Raw genomic sequence first — 23439 nt, 5'->3', positions numbered from 1 at the left:
CCACGCACACTCACTCCTTTTCCAAGGCAAGGAGATAGTTCTGGGAGGCACTCAGCTGTAGGCACATGCTTTCTTTTCTGGGCTACACCATGCCAGCCAACCACACACTCTCCAAGGCATTTTAAGGATGCTTTCCACATCCAGGTAAGGAAGAGTGCTGACCTCCTGGAAGAGGAGAGTAGTTTTCAGAGAATGAGGGTTTACTTTTTGTTTGTTGGGGGATTAATATAAAAGATTAAACTATGATGCCAAAAAGCAGGCCAGGAGCTGGGACCTGTTCCAGCTTGCTTTCAAGTCAAGCTGATTTTTGTTCTGGGAAGGGCCTTCCCGTTAAGTGCCCCCAAAGTACCAAAAGAAATGAAGGAAATGGGAGAAATGAATTCTGTGTACCATTCTAGAAATAAGTATTGCGGCTGTGTTCTTGAAACTTCCAGTTTGCTAGTAACACATTGGCATCTGTGTGTATGGTACTAAGATTTTAGCAAGAAATATTCAAAGCATTCATTCATTTGAAATATAAATTAGATTTCAGGTTTAAGGTTCAAAAGGTAAAGAAAAAAATGTTATATCTGTAAATTATGACATGGATAGGATAAGTTAATAACATCATATATCTGAAGCCGGTTTTATAAAAGTGCACAAACTCCCAAAACTTGTTTTCTTTCCAAGTTAAACTAGTTAAATTATTATACCAGGATGCATAATAAAAATGTTTCTGTTGGAATTAAACTTTGCACCATTCATTACTCCTTGGACATAGTTCTGTCCCAGAAATTGCCAATGTTATTTTTTGGGCTTTAGGTCCCTAAATCCCCAGCCAACAAAGGTACTTGCCATGTTGGATAGTGGATTTAGTGAGATGGATTCCCCCAAAGTTACTTTTCTAATTCTGCCCTACTTAAGATCCTCTCATCCTGAGACATCCAGAAATAAATGTAGTTCTAAGAATATCAGCAAAAGTTTATGTAATCAAAAGGTTAGTCTGAGGCTGAAAAAAGTAAAGAGTAAGCAAATAGGGCCTGGATTTTGAGAATCTTTCTCCTCATGCTATGTGACAGTACAAATAAGCAAGAAGTCTAAGAATGCTGTGATGATGAGACAGGATATATGACTTAATATTCTGGAATTCTGACCATCTATACAGTGTGGAGTAGTGGTTTGGGTCTTGGACTATGACTTTGGAGACCACTGTTGGTCATAGATGTGTTTCCTTGGACAACTCACACTCTTAGCCTTAGAGGAAGGCAAACTCCCTCTGAATAAATCTTGACAATAAAACCCTATGATAGGTTTTCCATAAGTCAGAAACAACTTGAAGACATACAACAACAACAACAACAACAACAACAACAACAACAACAACAGACATCAATTGATTCGGATAGGTATTTTGGTCGTGCTCTTTGGATACCACAATCATAGAATGCTTTGTGCTTTCTTGTACAAGTACCTTGGTATACATTCAGTGGAGTGCTTCCAACACACTTTCTCACCCTTGATTGTAGAAGAGGAATCTAGATTTGATTGAGCCCCTTCTTCTGCCTATTTTTAACAGGAATATAAATGGGGCGGAAGTTTTTTGACCAACGCCATTTCCTTCTTTTCCTTTTGTGAAACACAACAATACTTAAAAGCAAGATGAGATTACAGAAAAGGCAGCATCCGAAAAATATCAGTGGCTTTTTCTGCATTAGAAACAGGCAGAGAGTACAGGGTGCGGTTTCATTTGGTTGGTCACACATGTTGCTTGTAGGGTCCAAGGGGAAGCCCTTGTTGTTAATCAGTTGGTTGTAGAACTGAAGTGAAGCCTTTGCTTTCCGTTCAGAGGTGAAGAATCCAAGTTTGGGTCTAGCTATTTCATCAGTCAGTTTAAATGCGAAATAGCCTCTGATGTTGACTTTGTCAATATGGTGAGCTGAAAACAACAAGAAGCAAACGTTAACTTCAGTTGTAGTTTCTGGCTGTGGGAACTATAAAGTGCAGGACAAATACAAGTCATTCACAATTTTCCCTTATTACCTTTCCCTCACCTTCAAACTCAGTTCGGTACTGTTCCATTATCTGGAGAGAGGCCACAAGGGGGCACTAGAGAGATGGTCCATTTTATGGGGGTCGTGGGTGGATTGAAGGAGTAAAACCATTTTCCCCTGTCTGCCTGTTACTTATTACTGCGTGCTGTCTCAGTCTGGGCAATGGGAGGAAGAAAGTCACATGAGTGTCTACCTTGTGCAGAAAGTTTTCATTACAAAACTAATTTCCAAAGTAGGATATCTGAAACTAGAAAGCAGATGATGTCCAAATCTGTCACTCCTTCCCACCCATTACTAAGGAGGCTATTCAGACCTTGAACCGCTGCTTGCCTGCTGTGTCAGACTGGATGAGGGCTAACAAATTGAAATTGAATCCAGACAAGACAGAGGTCCTTCTGGTCAGTCGAAAGGCCAAACAGGGCATAGGGTTACAGCCTGTGTTGGATGGGGTTACACTCCCCCTGAAGACGCAGGTTCGCAGCTTGGGAGTGATCCTGGACTCATCGCTGAGCCTGGAACCCCAGGTTTTGGCAGTGGCCAGGGGAACTTTTGCACAGTTAAAGCTTGTGTGATAGCTGCGCCCATACCTTGGGAAGTCTGATCTGGCAACAGTGGTCCACACTCTTGTTACATCCTGAATAGATTACTGCAATGCACTCTATGTGGGGCTGCCTTTGAAGTTTGTTTGGAAACTTCAACTAATCCAATGGGCTGCAGCCAGATTACTAACTGGAGCGACATACAGGGAGCACACCACCCCCTTTTTGTGTCAGCTCCACTGGCTGCCAATTCACTTCCAAACTCAATTCAAAGAGCTGGTTTTGACCTATAAAGCTCTATACGGTTCTGGCCCAGCTTACTTGTCTGAACGCACCTCCCTCTACGTCCCACCTTGCAGTTTAAGATCATCCAGGGAGACCCTGCTCTCGCTCCCGCCAGCGTCTGCAGGAACGAGAGACAGGGCCTTCTCGGCTGTAGCCCCCCGCCTGTGGAACTCACTTCCCAACTATGTAAGATCGGCTTCATTCCTCCTGCCTTTTAGGAAGAAATTGAAGTCGTGGTTTTGGGACCAGGCTTTTGGACAGCAGGCATAAATAACGCTTTGGATATGGAATTTGACTGGAATGGTGACATGGCGGTTAATATTGTTTTTATTGTTTTAATTAATGTGCTATTTATTGTTTTAATTGTTGTTATATTGCTTTGTTATATTTAATGGCATCAAATTGTGCCAAATGTAAGCAATCCTGTGATCCCCTTCGGGGGTTGAGAAGGACGGGGTAGAAATACTGGAAATAAATTAAAAAATAAATTTCCCTGGATTTTCCAATAGCAGAACTGTGACAGTAATGACCACTTTGAAGTAATGAATAAGCTCTGGGGGCTATGGGAATAGTAATAAGGTAACTTTCTCAGTGATCATCATGATTGCTAAAGTAACCTGCTCCTTTTAAAAAGTGACATTACAAACTCTGGGTATACAACTCCCAGGGTAATAAAGAGCTACTATGAGTGTTAAGTAGTAAAGTGCTACAGCTTTTGATTTAACTTCTCATTTGGTTATTCAGCTGAATTGAGCGAGTCATTGTCTTTTGACATATCTTAACACATAAGCTATCTATCTTGAGCCCTTGGAAGGAAGAATAGGATATAAATGCTAGCACAAAGTGAACAAGAATATTTGCTCAATCACAATCTCCCACTATGGAAATACTACTAGTTTCACCTTTATGCCCGGTCAATGTATAATGAAATACTTTGTGTAATGAATGCTTGAATCCTTTTAAAATACGCTATATATATGCAATGAGCCTATTTCTAAAAAGGTGCACTCTTGAATACATTTGACATTCTTCTCTATTATCATTTCTCACCTTTTAAGGCTTCCTGTACATACTTCTCAATGTAGAATTTACGAAGGTTGTCATTTAGAGGCTGATCATCTATTCCACTTGCCGTGATATAGATATCAACGTCACCGTAATGCTTTTTAACCCAATTCAGGACTTTCCGTAACCCTGATGGGACGACCGCTGAGCGAAACGGAGAAATCAGGTAAGTGAAATCTTGCAGAAATTGAATGTCTTGATCAAATTCATACCGACTTCCATTTTTGGACTCATGAATCACAAATCTTGTGGTGAAGTGATTCAGGGCAAAAAAATCAGCAGCTCCTTTTACTAGTTCCTTTTCTTCTTCAGTGAAATACGGCAAAGAGGAACGGGAGAGACCTTCACTTTTCTTATAGTCCAGATATCCTCTCATAGCTTCTGGATAGTCCCCTGTTTTAAAGATTGGGTCCGAAAGCCATGCTATTTCAAACTGAAGGAATCTTTCAGCAGCTTTTCGGTGAGTGTCAAGAAAAGGATTGGCTGGTTCGGCCCAGTCTGAATGCAGAGACAAAGATACTCGACCATGCTGAAATGATCGGTATTGTTCATCATACAGGCGCCATGCCAAAGCGTGCGCTATCAGTGCATGGTGCACTGCCTTGTACGTATCATTACTGCTGCTGTTGTAAACATCGTTGAAACGGTTGGGTTCGTTTATTGTGATCCAGAGTTCAACCAAGTCCCCAAGCTCCTGGAAACACATCCCTGCATAGTCTCTGAAAGCGTGGACAGTAGACCGATTCAACCATCCGCCATTTTGAATTAAGGGAGTAGGCAAGCCCAAAGAGCGGTAAGTTGGATAATGTAGAGTAACCACAGGTTTCACGTTGAGTTTGAGCATCTCACTAATTACACAGCGATAGTAGCGAAGGACTTCATGGTTTATGGATGACAAATTGCCACTGGGCAGAAGCAGCGACCAGTCAAGTGCAAATCTGTAGTGAGTGATTTTCATTTTAGACAAGAGCTCTAGCTGTGTTTTAATGCTGATGAAATCAGTACACTGGGCTGGACGGGTTTTCAGTTTCACTCCTTTCACCAGGTAGAAAAGTCCATCCCCAGTAACATTCCAGAGATACAGGTTGGGATCGCAGAACTGGGGAGAGGAAGCAACAGATTCTGCCTGTAAAGGAGAATAATGGATTTCCTTTTTAATTTAAGCAGGAATATTGATTTAGCATCTAAAAGAGGCACCAATGATAGCATTTCTTCTTTTAGTTCATGCTATTTCTATTCCCATCAAGGCTATACATCTAAAGAATAAAGCACTTCCCCACTACTATCATTAGGTGTCGCCATTTGATTGTATATCCATTAGTAACAGCCTTAGTGGGAAGCAATATCATACAAATAAAAAATGTGGGGAAATTGAGTTGATGGCTATGAAGATGCAGATTCTGGATTAAACTACTAGGAAAAGTCGGCTAGGCAGGGGTTACCAGAATGCAGCAGGCATCCCCCCTTTCCCATTAGATTCAATGAGATAAAGGAACTTGTGTGCCACTTGTACTTTGGGAAGTCAGACTTAGCCATGGTGGTCCACACTCTTGTTACATCCTGAATAGACTACTGCAATACGCTCTATGTGGGGTTGCCTTTGAAGACTGTTTGGAAGCTTCAACTAGTCCAACAGGCTGTAGCCACATTACTAACTGGAGTGACATACAGGGAGCATACCACTTCCTTGTTGTGTCAGCTCCACTGGCTGCCAATCCACTTCCGAACTCAATTCAAAGTGCTGGTTTTGACCTATAAAGCTCTATATGGTTCTGGCCCAGCTTACTTGTCTGAATGCATCTCCCTCTACGTCCCGCATTACAGTTCATCTGGGGAGACCCTGCTCTCACTCCCGCCAGTGTCACAAATACATCCGGTGGGAACGAGAGACAGGGCCTTATCGGCTGTAGCCCCTCACCTATGGGCAATTCTACCCCTGTGATGAGGTCATAAATCTCAGTAAAGCACCAAAGATTCAGTGCCCAACATATCTCTAATATAGTATCCAGAGGATTTGGGAATACTGAATGTGTGATATTTGACATGTTAAATGATTGTGCATAAGCAAAATGTTATGGTTAGTTTTTAGAGCCTACAAATACAAAATGCTTACCTTAATAACTGATTCTGTCACGCCCCAAGAGAAGTCACAGGGAAACTGACTGTGCAAAGCTGAGGTCGAGTCCTTCAAAGGAAAGCCATTTGCCTGTATTATTTGCTTGTAATAAAGTGCAGATGTCTTGGGCACCCGCTCTTTTTCTTTACTATTGAAATCAACATAAAATAATCCTCGTCTGTTGCTTGTGCCTTGTTGCCACTCATATCCATCAAGGAGAGACCAAGCCGTGTAGCCAAATACATCAATTTGATCATATTTGATAACTACATAGGGGACATAAATACATGAAAAGATCATATTAGCAAAATGAAAATCTTAGAAGCATTTTGATTTGCACAAGGAGATGGTTTTAAAATGGTTTAGTTTAATATGGGAGGCTTTTCTTACCTCCCCAGAAAATTCACCCATTTAGGTTAGTCACGCAGAACAGATGTTGATAAGAGGCATACATTATGGTGTGCACATTAGCTCATCCTCAAATACTAATTCAAAAAACACAGCCTGGTCTAAATCCTGTCTTTTCAATACTTTAGTGGGCTCTCAAATACCCAATAGGTTTACCAACCTTGTAAGACCTTGTTGACAAAATTCTTCATTAAGTAGATGATGGTGGTATCTTCTGTTTTTACGTGGCCATTAGTGAACCACCCATTTTCTGCAATTAGGATTCTAGGATTGTTATATTCCAATTTAATCCATTTCAGTACTCCCCTCAGGTTGAGTGAAAATGTTTGCCCCATTCTGGGGAGTTTATTTGGTGGTGTAAAATTATTTGGGCCAAATGAAAATGCAAAGAAGTCAGCAGTCCCTTTAATTTGGCTTTTCTCTGTGTTTGTGAAATTTGGCAAGACAGAGGGGAGTTCATTCTTCAGCTCTTCTGGATAATCTCCATCCCCATGTATTGGTTTTGCAAACCATCCAAGCACTTTCTGCATGGATTGCTGGCACTTTGTAATATCAGAACTGTCCTTGAATTTGTTAGGTTCAATCCAGTGGGATCCCAATGTTATTGACAAAAATCCTTTCTGATGTGATCGGAAATCTTTGTCGTAAGTATGCCAGACTCTTGAATGAGCCTAAGGAGGAAGAAAAAAAGACACAAATATAAATAAGAATTAGTGTTGAAAATCACATGCCACAGAGAACTTTAAACAGCATGTAATTAGTCTGGGACTGGGTGTAGTTCCACGTTTCCTCAAGGCTCCGTTTACTTTAACTTTTTCACTTGCAACTCCTTTCTGCCCAAGAAATTTCTACACAACCCCAGGTATATAAGTATATACAATAGGAACACAAGTCAAACTTTTACTGAAAATAAATTAGCATTTGCTAGACTTGCTAAACAAGCAGGTTTTCCTTTTCATGAAGTACAGCTGAAGCATTTTCTCCAGAGTCCACAGTAAAATATTTACATTGTTGCTAACAGATTTGTGTAAATACCTAGGTAGCATTCAGAAACTGTTGCCATTATTTTTTGCAACCCCAACATTGAGGTAAGAGGACATCATTTGGGGTTGAGACCCATAGTTTAAGAGCTGTGATCTACATGACACACATTACTGCTATAGCATAAGCTTTGTTGGAAAGCAGTTGATACCTAGCAGAAGCACATTCTGCTCTTTTGCTGATGCCATTCCAGCATCCTCACAGCTAATAATAGAACTGAGCTCCTGAACAAATTCAGAATTATCTCTTTGTACAGCAATCAAATTACATCCCGATAGCTGAACATAAGGGCACCTGAACTGGGGTGCATGCCACCTCCCATGCCAAGACAAGTGGGAGATGGATTCCCAAAGGTTATAGAGTCAGAAGCAAACAAAGAAAATCAAAATATGCAAACATAACCCAACTTGCCCTTAACAGTAAGGAGAACTGCAAGCAGATTAGCAGCTGGAAGAAACTAACTCCCCCATATTTTCTCAGCCTTCCTATCTTTTTCCAGTCACAAACTACAAAGCCAATGCACAACTATCTATCAAGGTCATGGATACAAGTTAACTCTTTCATGCCACGGCACAGCTGTCGGTTCTTGGCCATGATGGCAACAAGAGCTCTAAAACCCCTCTATCTGCCAGAGAGGCCCAGCTCACTGCACATAATATGAAGAAGTACATATGTTTGCCGGTGGGTAAGAATGAAGGCATCAACACAGAGATTTCATAAACCAATGGTTTCCAACCTTTTTTTGATCAGGGATCACTTGACCAAGGACCAATCTCCAACATTAGTACTAAAAGGGTTACAAACCAGTTTTGGACAGCTTTAGATTTGGTGCAGTTATTTGGGGTGCTGATTCAGAAAACTGCATTGGATAGACTACATCAGCTCTAATTTCTGATTCAGAACTATGCCATTTGGTAGTCGCCATCTGCTCGCCCTCAGAAAATAAAATTTAATAATCTAGAGCGGATGTGGTAGTAGTAATTTTTCATTGGTAGTCAGCCTCTCCCCTCCCAACATCCCTGTTGCCTGAGGGTTTCGCAAGACCAGTCGCTCCCGTTGCCGCATGGTTCCAAGGCAATGGTGTAGTGATGGTAAGGCCACAGACCATATTTTCGTTCTTGTGGACCACTGGTGGTCCACAGACCACAGGTTGGGAACCACTGCCATAAACAGTGGCATGTGAAATGGGAGTCCTTATTTCCCTCCTCCCACTTGTCAGATCTATGTACAGATCACTAGGGTGAGACTTTTCCCCTCTCTCCCTTCTTTTTTTAGTGCATTTCTTCAAAGATGATAGCTTTCTTTGTAGCCTTTCTCTTAAAAGGAAGTGGCTGTAGGATTCCCTCCCTAGAGATGTCTGAAATCTATCCTCATACATGGGAGCCTGCTTTAGGCACTCACGTAACTAAATCTATGTGCATTTTTTCTTCCTTTCTCCTCCACTCTTAGTATAAGCTCCCATTACTTTAGTTTCTTGCATACTACTAGCATAAATTAATTAATCAATACCAATTTTTCTTATGTGAATAATATTTTAGATGGTAATATGACAATTTCTGAATAGTCCATGCTTTATTTTTATCTAGTAAAACCCATAATCTTTGAAGGATAAAAAGATTATTGTGGTAAAAAGATTAATGTGTAATGTACCTTTATCAGCTAGAGCCTGCATATCTGATGGGACCTGTCAAAGCTTATATCTCAGTAATCTGTTCTAAATGTAAAAGGTCTGCATTACTCTTTTCTCCTTTTTGAGGGCAGGGGGTGAAGACTAACATCATCCACAAAAGTTTAGTGGCAGATAGCCATATAATTAAAAAGAAGGCAAGTAGAAAGAAGAACAAGAAGGCTGTGATGGGCGAGGGGAGAGGGAAACATAAAGAGGAAGACAGAGATAGAGGTGCCAAGAAAAAGAGGAAATGGGAGAGAGAAGCAGTGAGAAAACATTTCACTTCTTTGTTCAAATGAAGTTGCAAAGAGATTCATTACAACCGGTACCCCCCCCCCTCCAAAAAAAAAATATACAAGAAACAATGTTATAGAATAATAAAACAGGAGAAAGAAGTCACTGAAAAGAGTCACAATGCACTTCTCGCCACACTTTCCTGCTATGGGTTGGGAAGGGGGAGATGCCTTTTAACCTGCTATTCTGAAGGACCCTGGTTTCCATCCCATCCTCATTCCATTCTGTGTCTCCATTTTTTTCAGTTTTCCAATCTTTCCATGTTTTTCTTCAATTGCTTGTACATGACCTCCATAAAGCTCCCTTTCTCATTCTAACATGCCTAAAATCTGAGCCAGCTACATTTTTTCCTTTACTGAATGTGACAGATGAAGAGGCATCTCCCTAACACGTTATAATGATGTCTAGCAACCTAAAGCAAGAATCCTCAAACTGCGGCCTTCCAGCTGTTTGGGCCTTCAACTCCCAGAATTCCTGACAATTTTTTTTTGTCATATCAGGAGCAACTTGAGAAACTGCAAGTCACTTCTGGTGTGAGAGAATTGGCCGTCTGTAAGGACGTTGCCCAAAGGACGCCCGGATGAATTGATTTTTTTATCATCCTTGTGGGAGGCTTCTCTCATGTCCCCCCATGAGGAGCTGGAGCTGATAGAGGGAGCTCATCCGCCTCTCCCCGGATTCGAACCTGCGACCTGTCGGTCTTAAACATGGGTTTAACCCACAGCGCCACCGGGGGCTCTATTCCTGACAATTGAACAAGCTCATTAGGGCTTCTGGGAGTTGGAGGCCCAAACAGCTGGAAGGCCGCAGTTTGAGGATGCCTGACCTAAAGCATATTTCTTGGTGCAGATCTGAGAGATTTAGTGGGTTTATCAAGATATACACTTTATTTATATTCTGCTTTATCTCCCTGGAGGGGGTCAAAGCAGATTGCAATGCATATATGAGGCAAACATTAAATGCCTTGTACATAACAGTGGACAACGACATACAACATAGACAAAGATAAAGGCTTTCCCCATTTTTCCATCTCTGGCATCTGGAGGTGATGCCAACTCTGGCCATGGGGTGCTCTTGTTCCATTTTTCCATGCTGAGGAGCCTGTTGTCCATAGACATCTCTGAGTTGCTGGCATGTCTGCATTCCTGCATGGGGCACCTTTCTGCTGAGGTGGTACCTATTGATTTATTCACATTGCATGCTTTCAAACTACTAGGTTGGTAGAAGCTAGGACTGTCAGTCAGGAGCTCATCCTTACTCAATCTTCCAGTCAGCAGATTTCCTGCAGCTAGCAGTTTAACCTGCTGTACTACCACAGCCACTTGCTACCACGGCCCTCGTGTACACAGATTCTACATCCATGGATTCCACCATCCATGGTTTGAAAGTATTTTTAAATCCAAAAAGCAAACCTTAATTTTGCCATTTGATATAAGCGACACTGTTTTAATGAGCTGCTGTGAATTTTGGTATCTATCAGGGATCCTGGAATCAAATCCCAGAATTAAATCCCAAATTAACTAGTCAATTCCAAACCTGGGTTTTACATTTTACCCAAATACATTATTTGGATAAGCTATCTCTGGCATCAAACACTGTGATCTCTGGAAAAACAAAGGTATATAAAAAGTGAAACAATATTGGTAATGGGATGAAGAGCGTTTTATTTATAAGGTCTTGAGAAAAGGCTCTACTTTAAATATGTTTGACTTACGTGAGGCAATATGACCTCTCCCCCTTAGATAAAGATGCTTGTCAGATCACCTGGAGGTTACCTTCCCTCCAAGCCCTGTATCTTTGCTTTGGGATGAAGTGGACATTTCTTTAAATACGGCAAACATGCTGTCAGACATTGGGAAATGTTCTTGTGCGTCAAATCACGAATGACTTTGCATAGCAACTTTGATTAGATGTAATTTCACTCTTAACAGCGTAGTATGCCTTTGTCTCCAAAGCAAGACATTCAGCTAGCTCTAGTAGCAGAACATAGGCTAGATTTACACTGCTATATAATGGAGATTCAAACTGCATTATATGGCAATGTAGATCCAGACATAGAGTGACAACCTTGGGAAACACTTTGGAACAACAAAGTGACATGATATCAGCTGTTTTATTATTTTCCAATGCCATAATCTAGATGAGAACATTTGTTCAAGGTCTAGACACTAATGTTAACCTTTGAAACAGAGGGAAAGCAAAGATGTTAGCATCAGCCAAATACTGATGAATCATATCAACCTAGGTCTGGCTCTGAGTCTGACTTACTTAAACTTACAGGACAGTTGGAAAAAATAAAACTGTTCTGAACCCTTTGGGAAAATGGTGTAAAGTTGTGATCTATACAGACACAATAAAATAAATCAGTGGTTCCCAACCTGTGGATTCCCGGATGTTTTGGCCTTCAACTCCCAGAAATCCTAACAGCTGGTAAACTGGCTGGGATATCTGGAAATTGCAGGCCAAAACACCTGGGAACCGCAGGTTGAAAATTACTAAAATAAATGAAATTCAGAACTAATGATGTAGTGGGAAGAAAGGGGCAATGTCTTCTAAGGACATTCTGTTATAATTGTATTGTATTGTATTGTATTGTATTGTATTGTTGTTGAGGCCTTGGCCTGTGTAAGCCGCATCGAGTCCTTTGGGAGATGCTAGCGGGGTACAAATAAAGTTTAATAATAATAATAATAATAATAATAATCTGGAGTATCTCTCACAATGACCCCTGAGTCATGTTTCCACTAATCAGCCACAGAACCAATTATTAACTGTTCACAATATAAGGACCATATAGATCTTAATACATGAACAATTAAGACAGGCCTTGACTACTAAATTGTCTCCTTCACCTCCAGTTACTGCTTAATACTTAATCCATGTTACACCTTGAGGATCAAGGCTAAACGTTAAGGTTAAAGAGATAATGGAAGTACAATCAATAGTGGGTGATATTCCTCCTACATACACTTTCTGCACATTTTCTTCTCATTATGGAAGTCGATGTACAATGGTAAATTGGTTAATATAAAGCCAAAGGAAAAGTACTCCTGAACAAATAATTAATTTCTAAAATATTGCCAATGTTAAGCAAGTGTCGATATTTACAAACTTTTCCTCAAGATTGGATAAAAAATTTTGGCATGTCAGGAGAGACTTGAGAAACTGCAAGTCACTTCTGGTGTGAGAGAATTGGCCGTCTGCAAGGACGTTGCTCAGGGGACACTCGGATGTTTTGATGTTTTATCATCTTTGTGGGAGGCTTCTCTCTTGTCCCCACTTGGGGAGCTGGAGCTGACAGAGCTCATCCACACTCTTCCCGGATTTGAACATGTGACCTGTCAGTCTTCAGTCCTGCTGGCACAGGGGTTTAACCCACTGTGCCATCGGGGGCTCCTTGGATAAACTTAATGAACAAGAGAACCAATATGGTGGAGAAATGTAATTGTTGAACTGAGGAACTGGGCGTTTATGGTTTTGAATCCTTGCTTGGTCCTGGGATCATATGGAGTGACTTTGGGCAAGTCACACTCTCTCAGCCTCAAAGGAAGTAAACTTCTCTAAACAAATTCTGCCACGAAAAAGGCACATGACAAACAAAACCCCCACAAATATTATGTGCTAAGCAGTAAAAAAGATGGTAGAAGGAAATATGATTTGTCTATACACTTAAAGACATAACATGACAGAAATACCCTTTTTTCACACTTTTCATTTAACGTATTTACAGTACAGTACTGTGCATATCAATTAGAAGTGAATCCCTATGAGTTCAAAGAAACCAGAACTTGGAATATTACTTTTAAAAATTTCACTAATTACATTATTAAATCATCTCATCATTTAAGAGGTCATTTACTATGTTACTCTAAGTGCAATAACCACTAACAGAACATATTACAGTATATGAGGAAAATCACCCTTCCTGCTTTATGCCTCCAAGAGACCTTTGTAACTCACGGGGGAAGAAATCAAGACCTTTCAACTGGAGTGTAAAAATAAGTAATTCATGTAATTTAATAAAAATTTAATGTAACATTTGTACTTAGGGTGGCCAACCTTACCATTAGGCTAATGAAGGATACTAATAATATACTTTACGTATATTCCACTCTATCTCTCCAAGGGGACTCAGGGTGGATAGCAGAACACATGTACAACAAACATTCAATGCCATTATACAATTAACAAGGACAGACAATACATAAACAGAGGTAAAGGCTTTTTCCATTTCTGGCATCTGGAGGCTATGCTCAACTCTGGCCAAGGAGCTTTGTTGTTCTTAGACATCCTCAAATCGCCAGCATGTCCTATGGGCGCCTTTTATTACCTCCCTACTTTAAAGTCGCACCTACTTATCTACTCACAATTCTGTTTTTGACCTGCTAGGTGGGCAGAGAGCTGGGGCTGACAGCAGGTGCTCACCCCGACCAGGGCCTGAACTGCCAATCTTTTGATTGGCAGGATTTTCGCCAGCTTAGTGGTTTGGCCTGCTGTGCCAGGTAGCTTAAGGGAAAGGTAGTCAAAATTATTTAATATTTATTTATTACTATTTTATTTTAATAAACATAAATACAAATTATATTTTTCACTGAGTGGGTGCTTGTGGAAAAGGTGCTTGTGGGATATCTTTGGTTCTAGTGTTCAGATATTTTATCTGAAATTATGTAATATGACTTTGTGGAGAGGTTTGTAATATGTTGCTGTCCCTCAGGCTGCAAAATGGATTTGGTCAGTGCTGACACCTACACTGTAGAATTAATGCAGTTTGACACTGCTTTGCTTGCCATGGCTCAATGCTATGGATTCATTGGAGTTCTAGTTTTACAAGGTTTTTATCCTTCTCTGCCAAAAGATGCCTCAGTAAATTACAGCTCCCATGCACTGAGCATTAGGCTTGTGCATTTTGCCTGAACCTCAATCTGTTTCTGCTGACCGGATTCCGGTAGGTCCCCATATTCATTTTCGAAAACAGGAGTGTAGCCAGATTGCCATTTTATTCCACAGTAAAAAAAATACAACTAGATCCAGCCTATTGGTGGCAATGGGGAACTTACAAGGCTCTCCTTTCTATTCCTAGCTGCCACATGGTCCCAGATGTGAAACTGTGATGGCTGGGCCGTTGCTATTATGGCCATCCAAACAAGCTGAAGAAACCAGACTGGCGAAAGGAAAATAGCTAAAACAGATCCACACACAAGCCTACTGAGCGTACCCATTAAAGTGATATTAAACTGCATTAATTCTACAGTGTGGATCCATCTGTATTCTAGATTTAAGGGGATGTATACATATTGTACATAATGTTATTATTCTTCTGAAATTATTATTTTCTGTTTCTCGGTTCCATTTATTCATTCAGTTCTATTATTGTCTATTTACATATATTTTATATATATTTAAAATTAGTAAGCCTCAGAAAATAATCATTTTCTAACCTTTTAAATATTTCTCCAATATAACTTTCAATTTGAAATACTGAAGGAGGAGACACAGGCTAGATTAATACTGTATTTAAAAATATGATTCCCTGCAATATGAATCTTTGCATTTTACCACATTTCCAAATACTTGCTGAATATGTTCTGAGTTGAAGATGACAGTTGCTAGTGGAAGATTTCAGCAGCTGCTTAGGACAGACTGTAGATAACATCTTGGCATAGGCAAACAATTGTCTTGAATTACTTTCCCTATTGTGCAAAAGAAACTAGAAGATCAATTGATACTGTTTTAGTTAACCAAAGTCTGTCCTTCAACCTGATTAAGCCAAACGCCTATTCAAGACAATGCCTTTGTAAGTACCAAAGGTCAGCAAGCTACCATGGATTAGGCAGCCAACTTTTAGTAACTTCAGTGGTTACTAGATAACTCAGATTTTATCAGTATTCTACCATAGTAAGAAGGGCTTCAAGAATATAACGTCAATCTCATCTTCACACATTGCTGTGTTGTGCTTTTAACATGAGATAAGTATGATTCTCCAATGCTTTGGCATGATTGGATTCCACCACCATGGCCCACTGTGTGTCCAATCCATCGGATATTTTTGGAATAGCTGGCATAGTCAATAGTAAGGGAGGGCCACAACTGCCCAGGCTTGCTTTAGATCAGTGGTTCCCAATCGTTTTTTGACCAGGGGCCACTTGACCAGGGATCACTTTGACCAGGGGGACCACTCTCCAACATAATTACCGAAAGGGTTACGAATCAGTATTTCGTCAACTTTAGATTTGGTTTGGTAATTTGGGGTGCTGATTCAGAAAATTGCATTGGATAGACCACATCAGTTCTATTGGATGGCATGCTAGAACATATGCCATCCAATAGTCAGCATCTGCTCGCCCAAAGAAAACCATATTTAATAAGCTTTGACAGTATAAGAGGGTTTAATGAGACCTGTTACTCTCGTTGCAATGGTGAGGCCATCAACCATATTTTAGTTCTTGCGGACCACTAGTGGTCCACGGACCACAGGTTGGGAACCACTGCTTTAGATAATGTTTCATCCTCTACAAATCTGTTCATAATCTCCTCCTGTATTACATTATGAGTCTGACTGGAGGGAAAGACCATAGGAGTACTTTGAAGAAAGCTAAACGAAATACTAAAATCTGAAGAATCTTTAGACTTTACCTGGGAGACAGCCTCCAAAATGTCTCTTCTCCCCAGAGGAATTATATCATTGATTCTTCCATTTCAAAGGCACACAAATCATGTATACCTGTCCCCAACTATCAGCACAATCCCAACTGCTGTTCTAGCAATTAAAACGTATCACAAATGGAATATCTGTCCTAATTAATGGCAAGGCTTATCTAAGATATTTTGCAGCTTAAGGATCAATGGAAGTAAATGGCAGCTCACTGAATAACAAGTCAATGTGTTATTTTAGCCTTAGAGGCAGGCAACGGCACAAACAAATCTTCTATCTTGTGGTAAAAATATGACAATAAACCCAGCAATGTAACATAATGTAAGTCCTGCCACCTCTGGCTTTTTCTCACTTGATCTGAGTGGTGGACTTCTGAGCTTTCAAATGGAGGGGAGTCAAAACAGCCCGCATGGTGCCAAATAACATACAAGGAGGCAAAGTTTGCTAATTTTTTTTTTTGCTTCTTTTTAAAACTGAGACTGATCCCTGCATCTCCCTATACAGGTCTTCTGGAGAAGACCCATCATAGAATAGATTATGGTAATTGATATATTTGGTTTTGCTGGAAACAAAATGTAAATCCTCTTTTTGATTACTTTGCAACAAGTAGTCCATTACAAACAATCTGGAGTTTGAGTGACAACTGTATTACAATGGAGTTCATAATCCTTGCATTTACTCTGGTTTCTTTATTATCTTGTGATAAGTAAAAAGTAAATCATACATACATTTTAAGATCCCATAGTCTTATTGTTACCAGACAGATACTATGCATAAATCTCAAACTTAACTGAATTTGTTATTTTTTTCAACATCAAAGGGGTCAATTAACTCAGAACTAACTAATATGAAACCACCTCACTCAGAAATAAAATCAAAGAAAGAGAAAGAGTCACACACAGACACTACTGATTTTGTTGTTGTGTGCCTTCAAATAATTTCCAACCTATGGAGACTTGAAAACGATCCTTCCATGCATTTTGGCAGAATTCGTTCAGAGGAGGTTCACCGTCACCCTCCTTTGAGACTCCTTGTGACTCACCAAAGGTCACCCAGTGGGTTTCTATGGCCAAGCAGGGAATTGGGCCCTGGTCACCAGAGTCATGGTCCAACATTCACGCCACACACCACATAATGCCTATTGAGTACATCCAGCCAATGACATTTTTCTACCTCAGATGAAAGATAAAATAACATATCTCCTCCAATTTTCCATTCTCCAAAGTCATCGAGGTGGACAGCTGAATCTTACTTCCACCCAAATCTGAGGACAGTAAAATGGTTTAGTAATTACAGAATGCACAGCAAAGGCAGCTTTGTCCTCCCATACCTCACCTCCATTTACTTGCCAGTCTGCTTCACATCTGTTTAGTTAATATATGCTCAGACAAATGCCACTACAACACAGACATACCAAGGTGCTTCACATGTGCAACCTATGTATAGCAAAACTACCTGCTGTGGTATATAATTAGGACTGACTGCTGGCCTGCCATGACACTTGTTAGAGTGATTGTGTTGTCTTGCCAAAGCAAGACATTTTCTCCATCTTAATACTGGCTCTGGAACATGGAACCAGAAAGGGGAATTATGCAAAGGCACCCGCAACTGGACATTATTGCCTTGTGTTGCCTTACAATAGTCCTGGGCACTCCTTTGGGCTTTACGATGCGCCTCTCAAACAGCAGTCCTCTATGTTACAGGGCAAAATATTTTGAGTCATCTGCTGTTCAAAGATCTCACTATGTGGAGGCAAACCTTTGGATCTGTCTCTCTTCAACTACAAGAGACAATTTCCATACTAAGAATAAAGCATTTAGCTATTACTCAAAAACTAAGCAATTTCAAGAAAGGAAGTGTCCTAAGACCAGTTGCTAGTCCCAGGTGAAATAGATTCATTGGACCAATGACACCTAGGGCTTTATCACACCAGTCAGTTGTCTCACAGCAATCACATTGTTTACGCACACAGAGACAAAATGATATGGAAAAATCACTTTTACGCCTTATCTCCAATGGTATTATGTTGCTGCTTCAATGAGGCACGTTCCCGCAATCAGTCTCCCGCACTACTTCTCTTTACCTTACCTTCCTGTGCACGTCTGCCATACCTAGCTCATGCATGCTGTTTAATTTTTGACTTTTCTTGTAGTGCAGTTGCACAATTACGCAATTTCAATGCTTCTTGCAAATGGAGCGCAGCACCATAATTGCAAACCACCATGGTGGCGCAATTGTGGCAAAACAATTCAAACAAAAACTCAGGCAAGAGTAAAAGCAACATTGTTTCCATACTCCATTATGTCCTCTGTATTTGGATACCAGAGGTGGAGTGACTGTATCCTCCATAGGGAGAAGAGGAGACAATCACACCACATAACTGCCATGACATCTGAACTGCTATCATATCTGAATTGACACTATTGTATCAGAAACAACTGCTGAACGGCAGTAATATTTGAGCCATTAAAGGGCTCTTCTCATCATTGGCAAGATGTGATCCAATAATGATAGAAATAAAATGCAACAATAGGAGAGATGTGACATTGTGTGAAAAGTCCTAGCCAAAGATGCTATTATCTCACTGTAATAATTATTTACTATCATCATGTAGTAAAACTCTTAAAAACTCAATACCTATGTAACTTTCATTGATTTACTGGATATACTCTACTGAGGACTGACCTTGGAATGTAAACCAATATTAATTACTTCTGATTCAAAATACATTTGCAAATATTCTAATTAATATCATTTTAACTAAGCATTTTAATAATCTGTACATTAATTCAAAGAGCCAAGTGGGTTAAACTGCTGAGCTGCTGAACTTGTTGACTGAAAGGTTGGCAGTTCGAATCCGGAGAACAGGATGAGCTCCCGCTGTTAGGCCCAGGTTCTGCCAATCTAGCAGTTCAAAAACATGCAAATGTGAGTAGATCAATAGGTACCGCTTCAGCAGGAAGGTAAAGGCACTCCATGCAATCATACTGGCCACATGACCTTGGCGGTGTCTACGGACAATGCCGGCTCTTCAGCTTAGAAATGGAGATGAGCACCACCCCTCAGAGTCAGACACGACAAGATTTAATGTCAGGGGAAACCTTTACATTTACCATTACTATATTCATTCAAATTAATATATTATTGTTTAGGATCTTTTTTTAAAAAAAAAAAAAGAGAGAGAGAGATGAGTAAATGAAAGAAATGGAAATATTCCATCCTACAAAATAGTAAACCTGGAGGAAAAAGTCCAGCTGACTTGTTCAGTCGATGTTGGCAAAACAATTCTTATCTATTTGTGCAGACAGATGGAGTAAACCCCATGAACCGAGTTCAAATAAAGATCAAAACATGAGAGTTTCCAGTAAAAAGTAAAATATGATCTTTCCTTGTTTAGTTCTATGAACTTGGTGGAGAGTCTTCGACTGGTTAAATGACTTTTGTCTGTACTAAGGTGTGGGTACAACAGAAATCAATGTAACTTGCAAACCTACTTTATTCATGAACAGCCAATACTCAAAAGGCAACACAGCAGCTTGGGATTGCTATGTATATAGAGGAGCTGTAACCAGTTCCAACTGGACCGTGCAGAAAACACCACCCAAGAAGGAAAGAGGCGGTAGTCACAACTGAGGCTTGTCTTTTAATTTAAAGAGACCATTTAGACACATAAACTATCTGCCATGTTTCCAGTCTAATAAATAATGAGATGTGTAGTTTGGGAAGATACCTAGATTTCTTTAGCATGCATTCTTGAGCACTTCTGTGGCAGTAAGTGCTTTAAAAACCCTACTTATCTCAGGATTCCATATGATAGAATTGCGGCTGTTAAAGCCATATCAAAGTGCTATAATTCTACAGTGTGGATAAATCCCTGTACAGAAACTGTAACAGTGCTATCATTAGGATAACATCTGCTCTTTCCCTCCAAGAAACATCTGCAAAGGTTGTGGGAACAATTCATACAACACAAATATTTCGCTGTGATTCCACTTTGTCTGTCATGATTCTTTGAATTTTAAAAGTGGTATTTTTCTAGCACTTCTGTTAAGGAAGGGGTGGGAAATGTGTTGTCTTCCAAAGGTTAATGGATTGCAGCTCCTATTATTCCTCACCATTGGTCAGATTCTTGTTGACTGCTAGATAGTGCTGTCCAACAGCATCTGGGGGGCCTCCTACATGACCTCTCAGATGAAGCAGTTTGATGGTGAGCAGAGAAATCTCAAATTATGCTGTGTCGTGGAGTAAGGTATCCATTTTCACCAAAGTCAAACAAAAAATAAAAAATTGTCTGTACAATTCAATGCAGTAAGGAAGAGCTGGGTGCCTTAATCCATTAAATTAAGCAGCTAGAAATAGAAGTGCCTTGATGTCATTTTGAAGTTCTTAAATATTGACATAAAGGTTGTTTTTCTTCAAGCAATTGAAAATAACTTGGTAACCTTGTTAGTTCAGCGACACAGCCACTATATGTAATGTGATGTTATCAGACTAGGAGGGCATTGTGTAATTTATTCCTTATTTATGGTTACTTTGACTAGCTACATATGACTCATCTAGGCATTTTTAATATGTTTTTCTGCTAATCAAATAGTCTCAACGTACATAGAATGTTATTATTGAACGAAGCCAAGGAAGACTGGAAGGAAGCACTAATTTTCTAGTAGGCCAGCAACAATTAAGAGTACAATCAAATATAAATTAAGTGCTATCAAAGTCTGTTGCTTTGAACAATGACATCATATGCGATGTTAAGTATTTCTGAGTGGTAAGATCTACTAAATCCAATTAGCTTTCCTTTCTAGAAGAGCTTGCTGCTTGAGGTACATACTTGTCAATGAAATAAAGTGGGACATGAAAGTCTTCAATTCTGGGGGAAAGTAACAGGGCTGAGTGGAAAAGCATGTACTTTTTATTCAGAAGGCACAAGTCCGGCTCTTGATATTGCCACCAAAATCATAATATCATTAGACAGCAAATGATGGAGAGAGTATCTGTTTGAAAACTGAGCTAAACTATTGTCAAACAGAAAAAAATGGAATAAACAGATGATTTGTCTAATTTGGTACAAAGCAGCTGTCCTAACTTTGGCTGTCATGCTTTAATTTGCTATGTCATTTTACTTTGAGTAGACCTTTGTCAAATCGCATTCTCTCAGTTTCAGAGGAAAGCAATGGCAAACCCCTCTGGATAAATCTTGTAAAGAAAACTCTGTGATACCTTAGAGCAGCGTTTCTCAACCGGGGAGTCAGGACCCCTGGGGGGAGGTGTTATGAGAAATTGTCAGAGGGGTTGCCAAAGACCATCAGAAAACACAATGTTTTCTGTATGTCATGAGGGTTCTGTGTGGGATATTTGGCCCAATTCTATCACTTGTGGGATTCAGAATGCTCTTTGATTGTAGAATTATAAATCCCAGCAACTCCCAAATGTCAAGGTCTATTTTCCCCAAACTCCACCAGTATTCACATTTAGGCATATTGAGTATTCATGCCAAGTTTGGTTCAGATTCATCATTGTTTGAGTCCACAGTGCTCTCTAGATGTAGGTGAACTACCATTCCAAAACTCAAGGTAAATGCTCAACAAACCCTTCCAGTATTTTCTGTTGGTCGTAGGAGTTCTGTGTGCCAGTTTGGTTCAATTCCATCATTGGTGGAGTTCAGAATGACCCTTGATAGTCAGCTAGCTGCTGCTGAGGCTTGCGAGGCTTCTTCCACAGTTTTTATTAGTGTCCCTCACCCATTTGGTGTGGTGAACTGATTCACCATTGCATTCCCCCAGCTCCTTACTTGGCTGTGATGAGGGCATTCCAGTTGCATGGCTCTAGTCTAGAGCAGCGCTTTTCAACCTGGGAGTTGGGACCCCTGGGGGGAGGGTCGTGAAGGGGTGTCAGAGGGATCGCCAAAGACCAACAGAAAACACAGTATTTTTTGTTGATAATGGGGGTTCTGTGTGGGATGTTTGGCCCAATTCTATCATTGGTGGGGTTCAGAATGCTCTTTGATTGAAGGTGAACTATAAATTCCAGTAAATACAACTCCCAAATGTCAAGGTCTATTTCCCCCAAACTCCACCAGGGTTCACATTTGGGCATATTGAGTATTCATGCCAAGTTTGGTCCAGATCCATCATTGTTTGAGTCAACAGTACTCTCTGGATGTAGGTGAAATACAACTTCAAAACTCAAGGTCATTGCTCACCAAACCCTTCCAGTATTTTCTGTTGGTCATAGGAGTTCTGTGTGCCAAGTGGAGTTCAGTGGAGTTCAGGATGCTCTTTAGGTATGGGCGAACTATAAATCCCAGCAACTACAACTCCCAAATGACAAAATCAATCCCCCTCCCATCCCCACCAGTATTCAAATTTTGGTGTATCAGGTATTTATGCTAATTTGGTCCAGTGAATGAAAATACATGCTGCATATCAGGTATTTTCATTACAATTTATAACAGAAGCAAAATTACAGTTATGAAGTAGCAACAAAAATAATTTTATGGTTGGGGGCCACCACAACATGAGGAACTGTATTAAGAGGTTGCAACATTAGGAAGGTTGAGAACCACTGCTTTAGAGTCACCCTAAATTAGAAAGGACTTGAAGGCACCCTTCAACATCATTATCATCATCAACATCATCATCATCATCATCATCAACAACAACAACAACAAAAGGAGCTAGTGCAGTGCTTATAAAAACAAAAGCAAAAGTAGACTTATTTGTTGCTATCAAGGATTTCAGGCAACAAGAAGAAAGTAAGCAATGTTATTAGATTACAAAGATTGTACACAGAAGTACCCCCTCAACTTTCTTGTGTTACGTTATATTCTTTACTTATCAGCTGCAGTAATACTTGGTCTCTTAAGGGTAATTCTTTCTGTACTGTACCTTGATCAGATTATGTCCTACTCTGTAGACAGCTCTTTCCTGCCTCTCTCCAGGTGCATGAATCCCTGTGCCGTACCCATGCCAAGCAACAAGGTAGGGGTTGTGGATCGTAATCCAGTATTTAACACGATCTCCAAATACTTGGAAGCAAAAAGTGGCATAGTCATTGAAAATATCCACCAGAGATTCATTTTTCCATCCCCCATATTTCTCTTGCAGAGCCCAAGGCAAATCCCAATGAAAAAGGGTGACTATAGGCTCAATGCGTCTGTAAACCAGAGCATCTAGGAGATTGTTGTAGTAGCGGAGCCCTTTTTCATTGACAGTGGTGACCAATCCAGTAGGGAAGAGCCTTGGCCATGAAATGGAAAAATGGTAAGAAGAAACTCCCAAAAAATCCAGAGCGGACAAATCCTTTTCCAGGAAAGTGTAGCTGTCACTGAACTCATCTGT

The 23439-nt window shown here is 40.2% G+C and overlaps 1 protein-coding gene across 1 annotated transcript in view; it reads right to left on the bottom strand.

The window, feature by feature from the left end:
- Positions 1-1514: 1514 nt before the first annotated feature.
- Positions 1515-23439, bottom strand: part of KLB (klotho beta) — a 22273-nt gene continuing 348 nt past the window's right edge. Inside the window, exons 1-5 of the mRNA XM_060776142.2 lie at positions 22987-23439; positions 6604-7114; positions 6033-6301; positions 3905-5045; positions 1515-1915 (exon numbers count right to left, since the gene is read on the bottom strand). The exon at positions 22987-23439 is cut by the window's right edge and continues 348 nt beyond it. Coding sequence (XP_060632125.2) covers positions 1515-1915; positions 3905-5045; positions 6033-6301; positions 6604-7114; positions 22987-23439 — 2775 coding nt within the window. The remainder of the gene's footprint in view (positions 1916-3904; positions 5046-6032; positions 6302-6603; positions 7115-22986) is intronic.

Source organism: Anolis sagrei, chromosome 5, assembly GCF_037176765.1.
Source record: "Anolis sagrei isolate rAnoSag1 chromosome 5, rAnoSag1.mat, whole genome shotgun sequence".
NCBI classification, from domain to species: Eukaryota; Metazoa; Chordata; class Lepidosauria; order Squamata; family Dactyloidae; genus Anolis; species Anolis sagrei.
The sequence above is the reverse complement of the archived record's forward strand: the minus strand, read 5'-3'. Positions and strand labels throughout refer to the sequence as shown.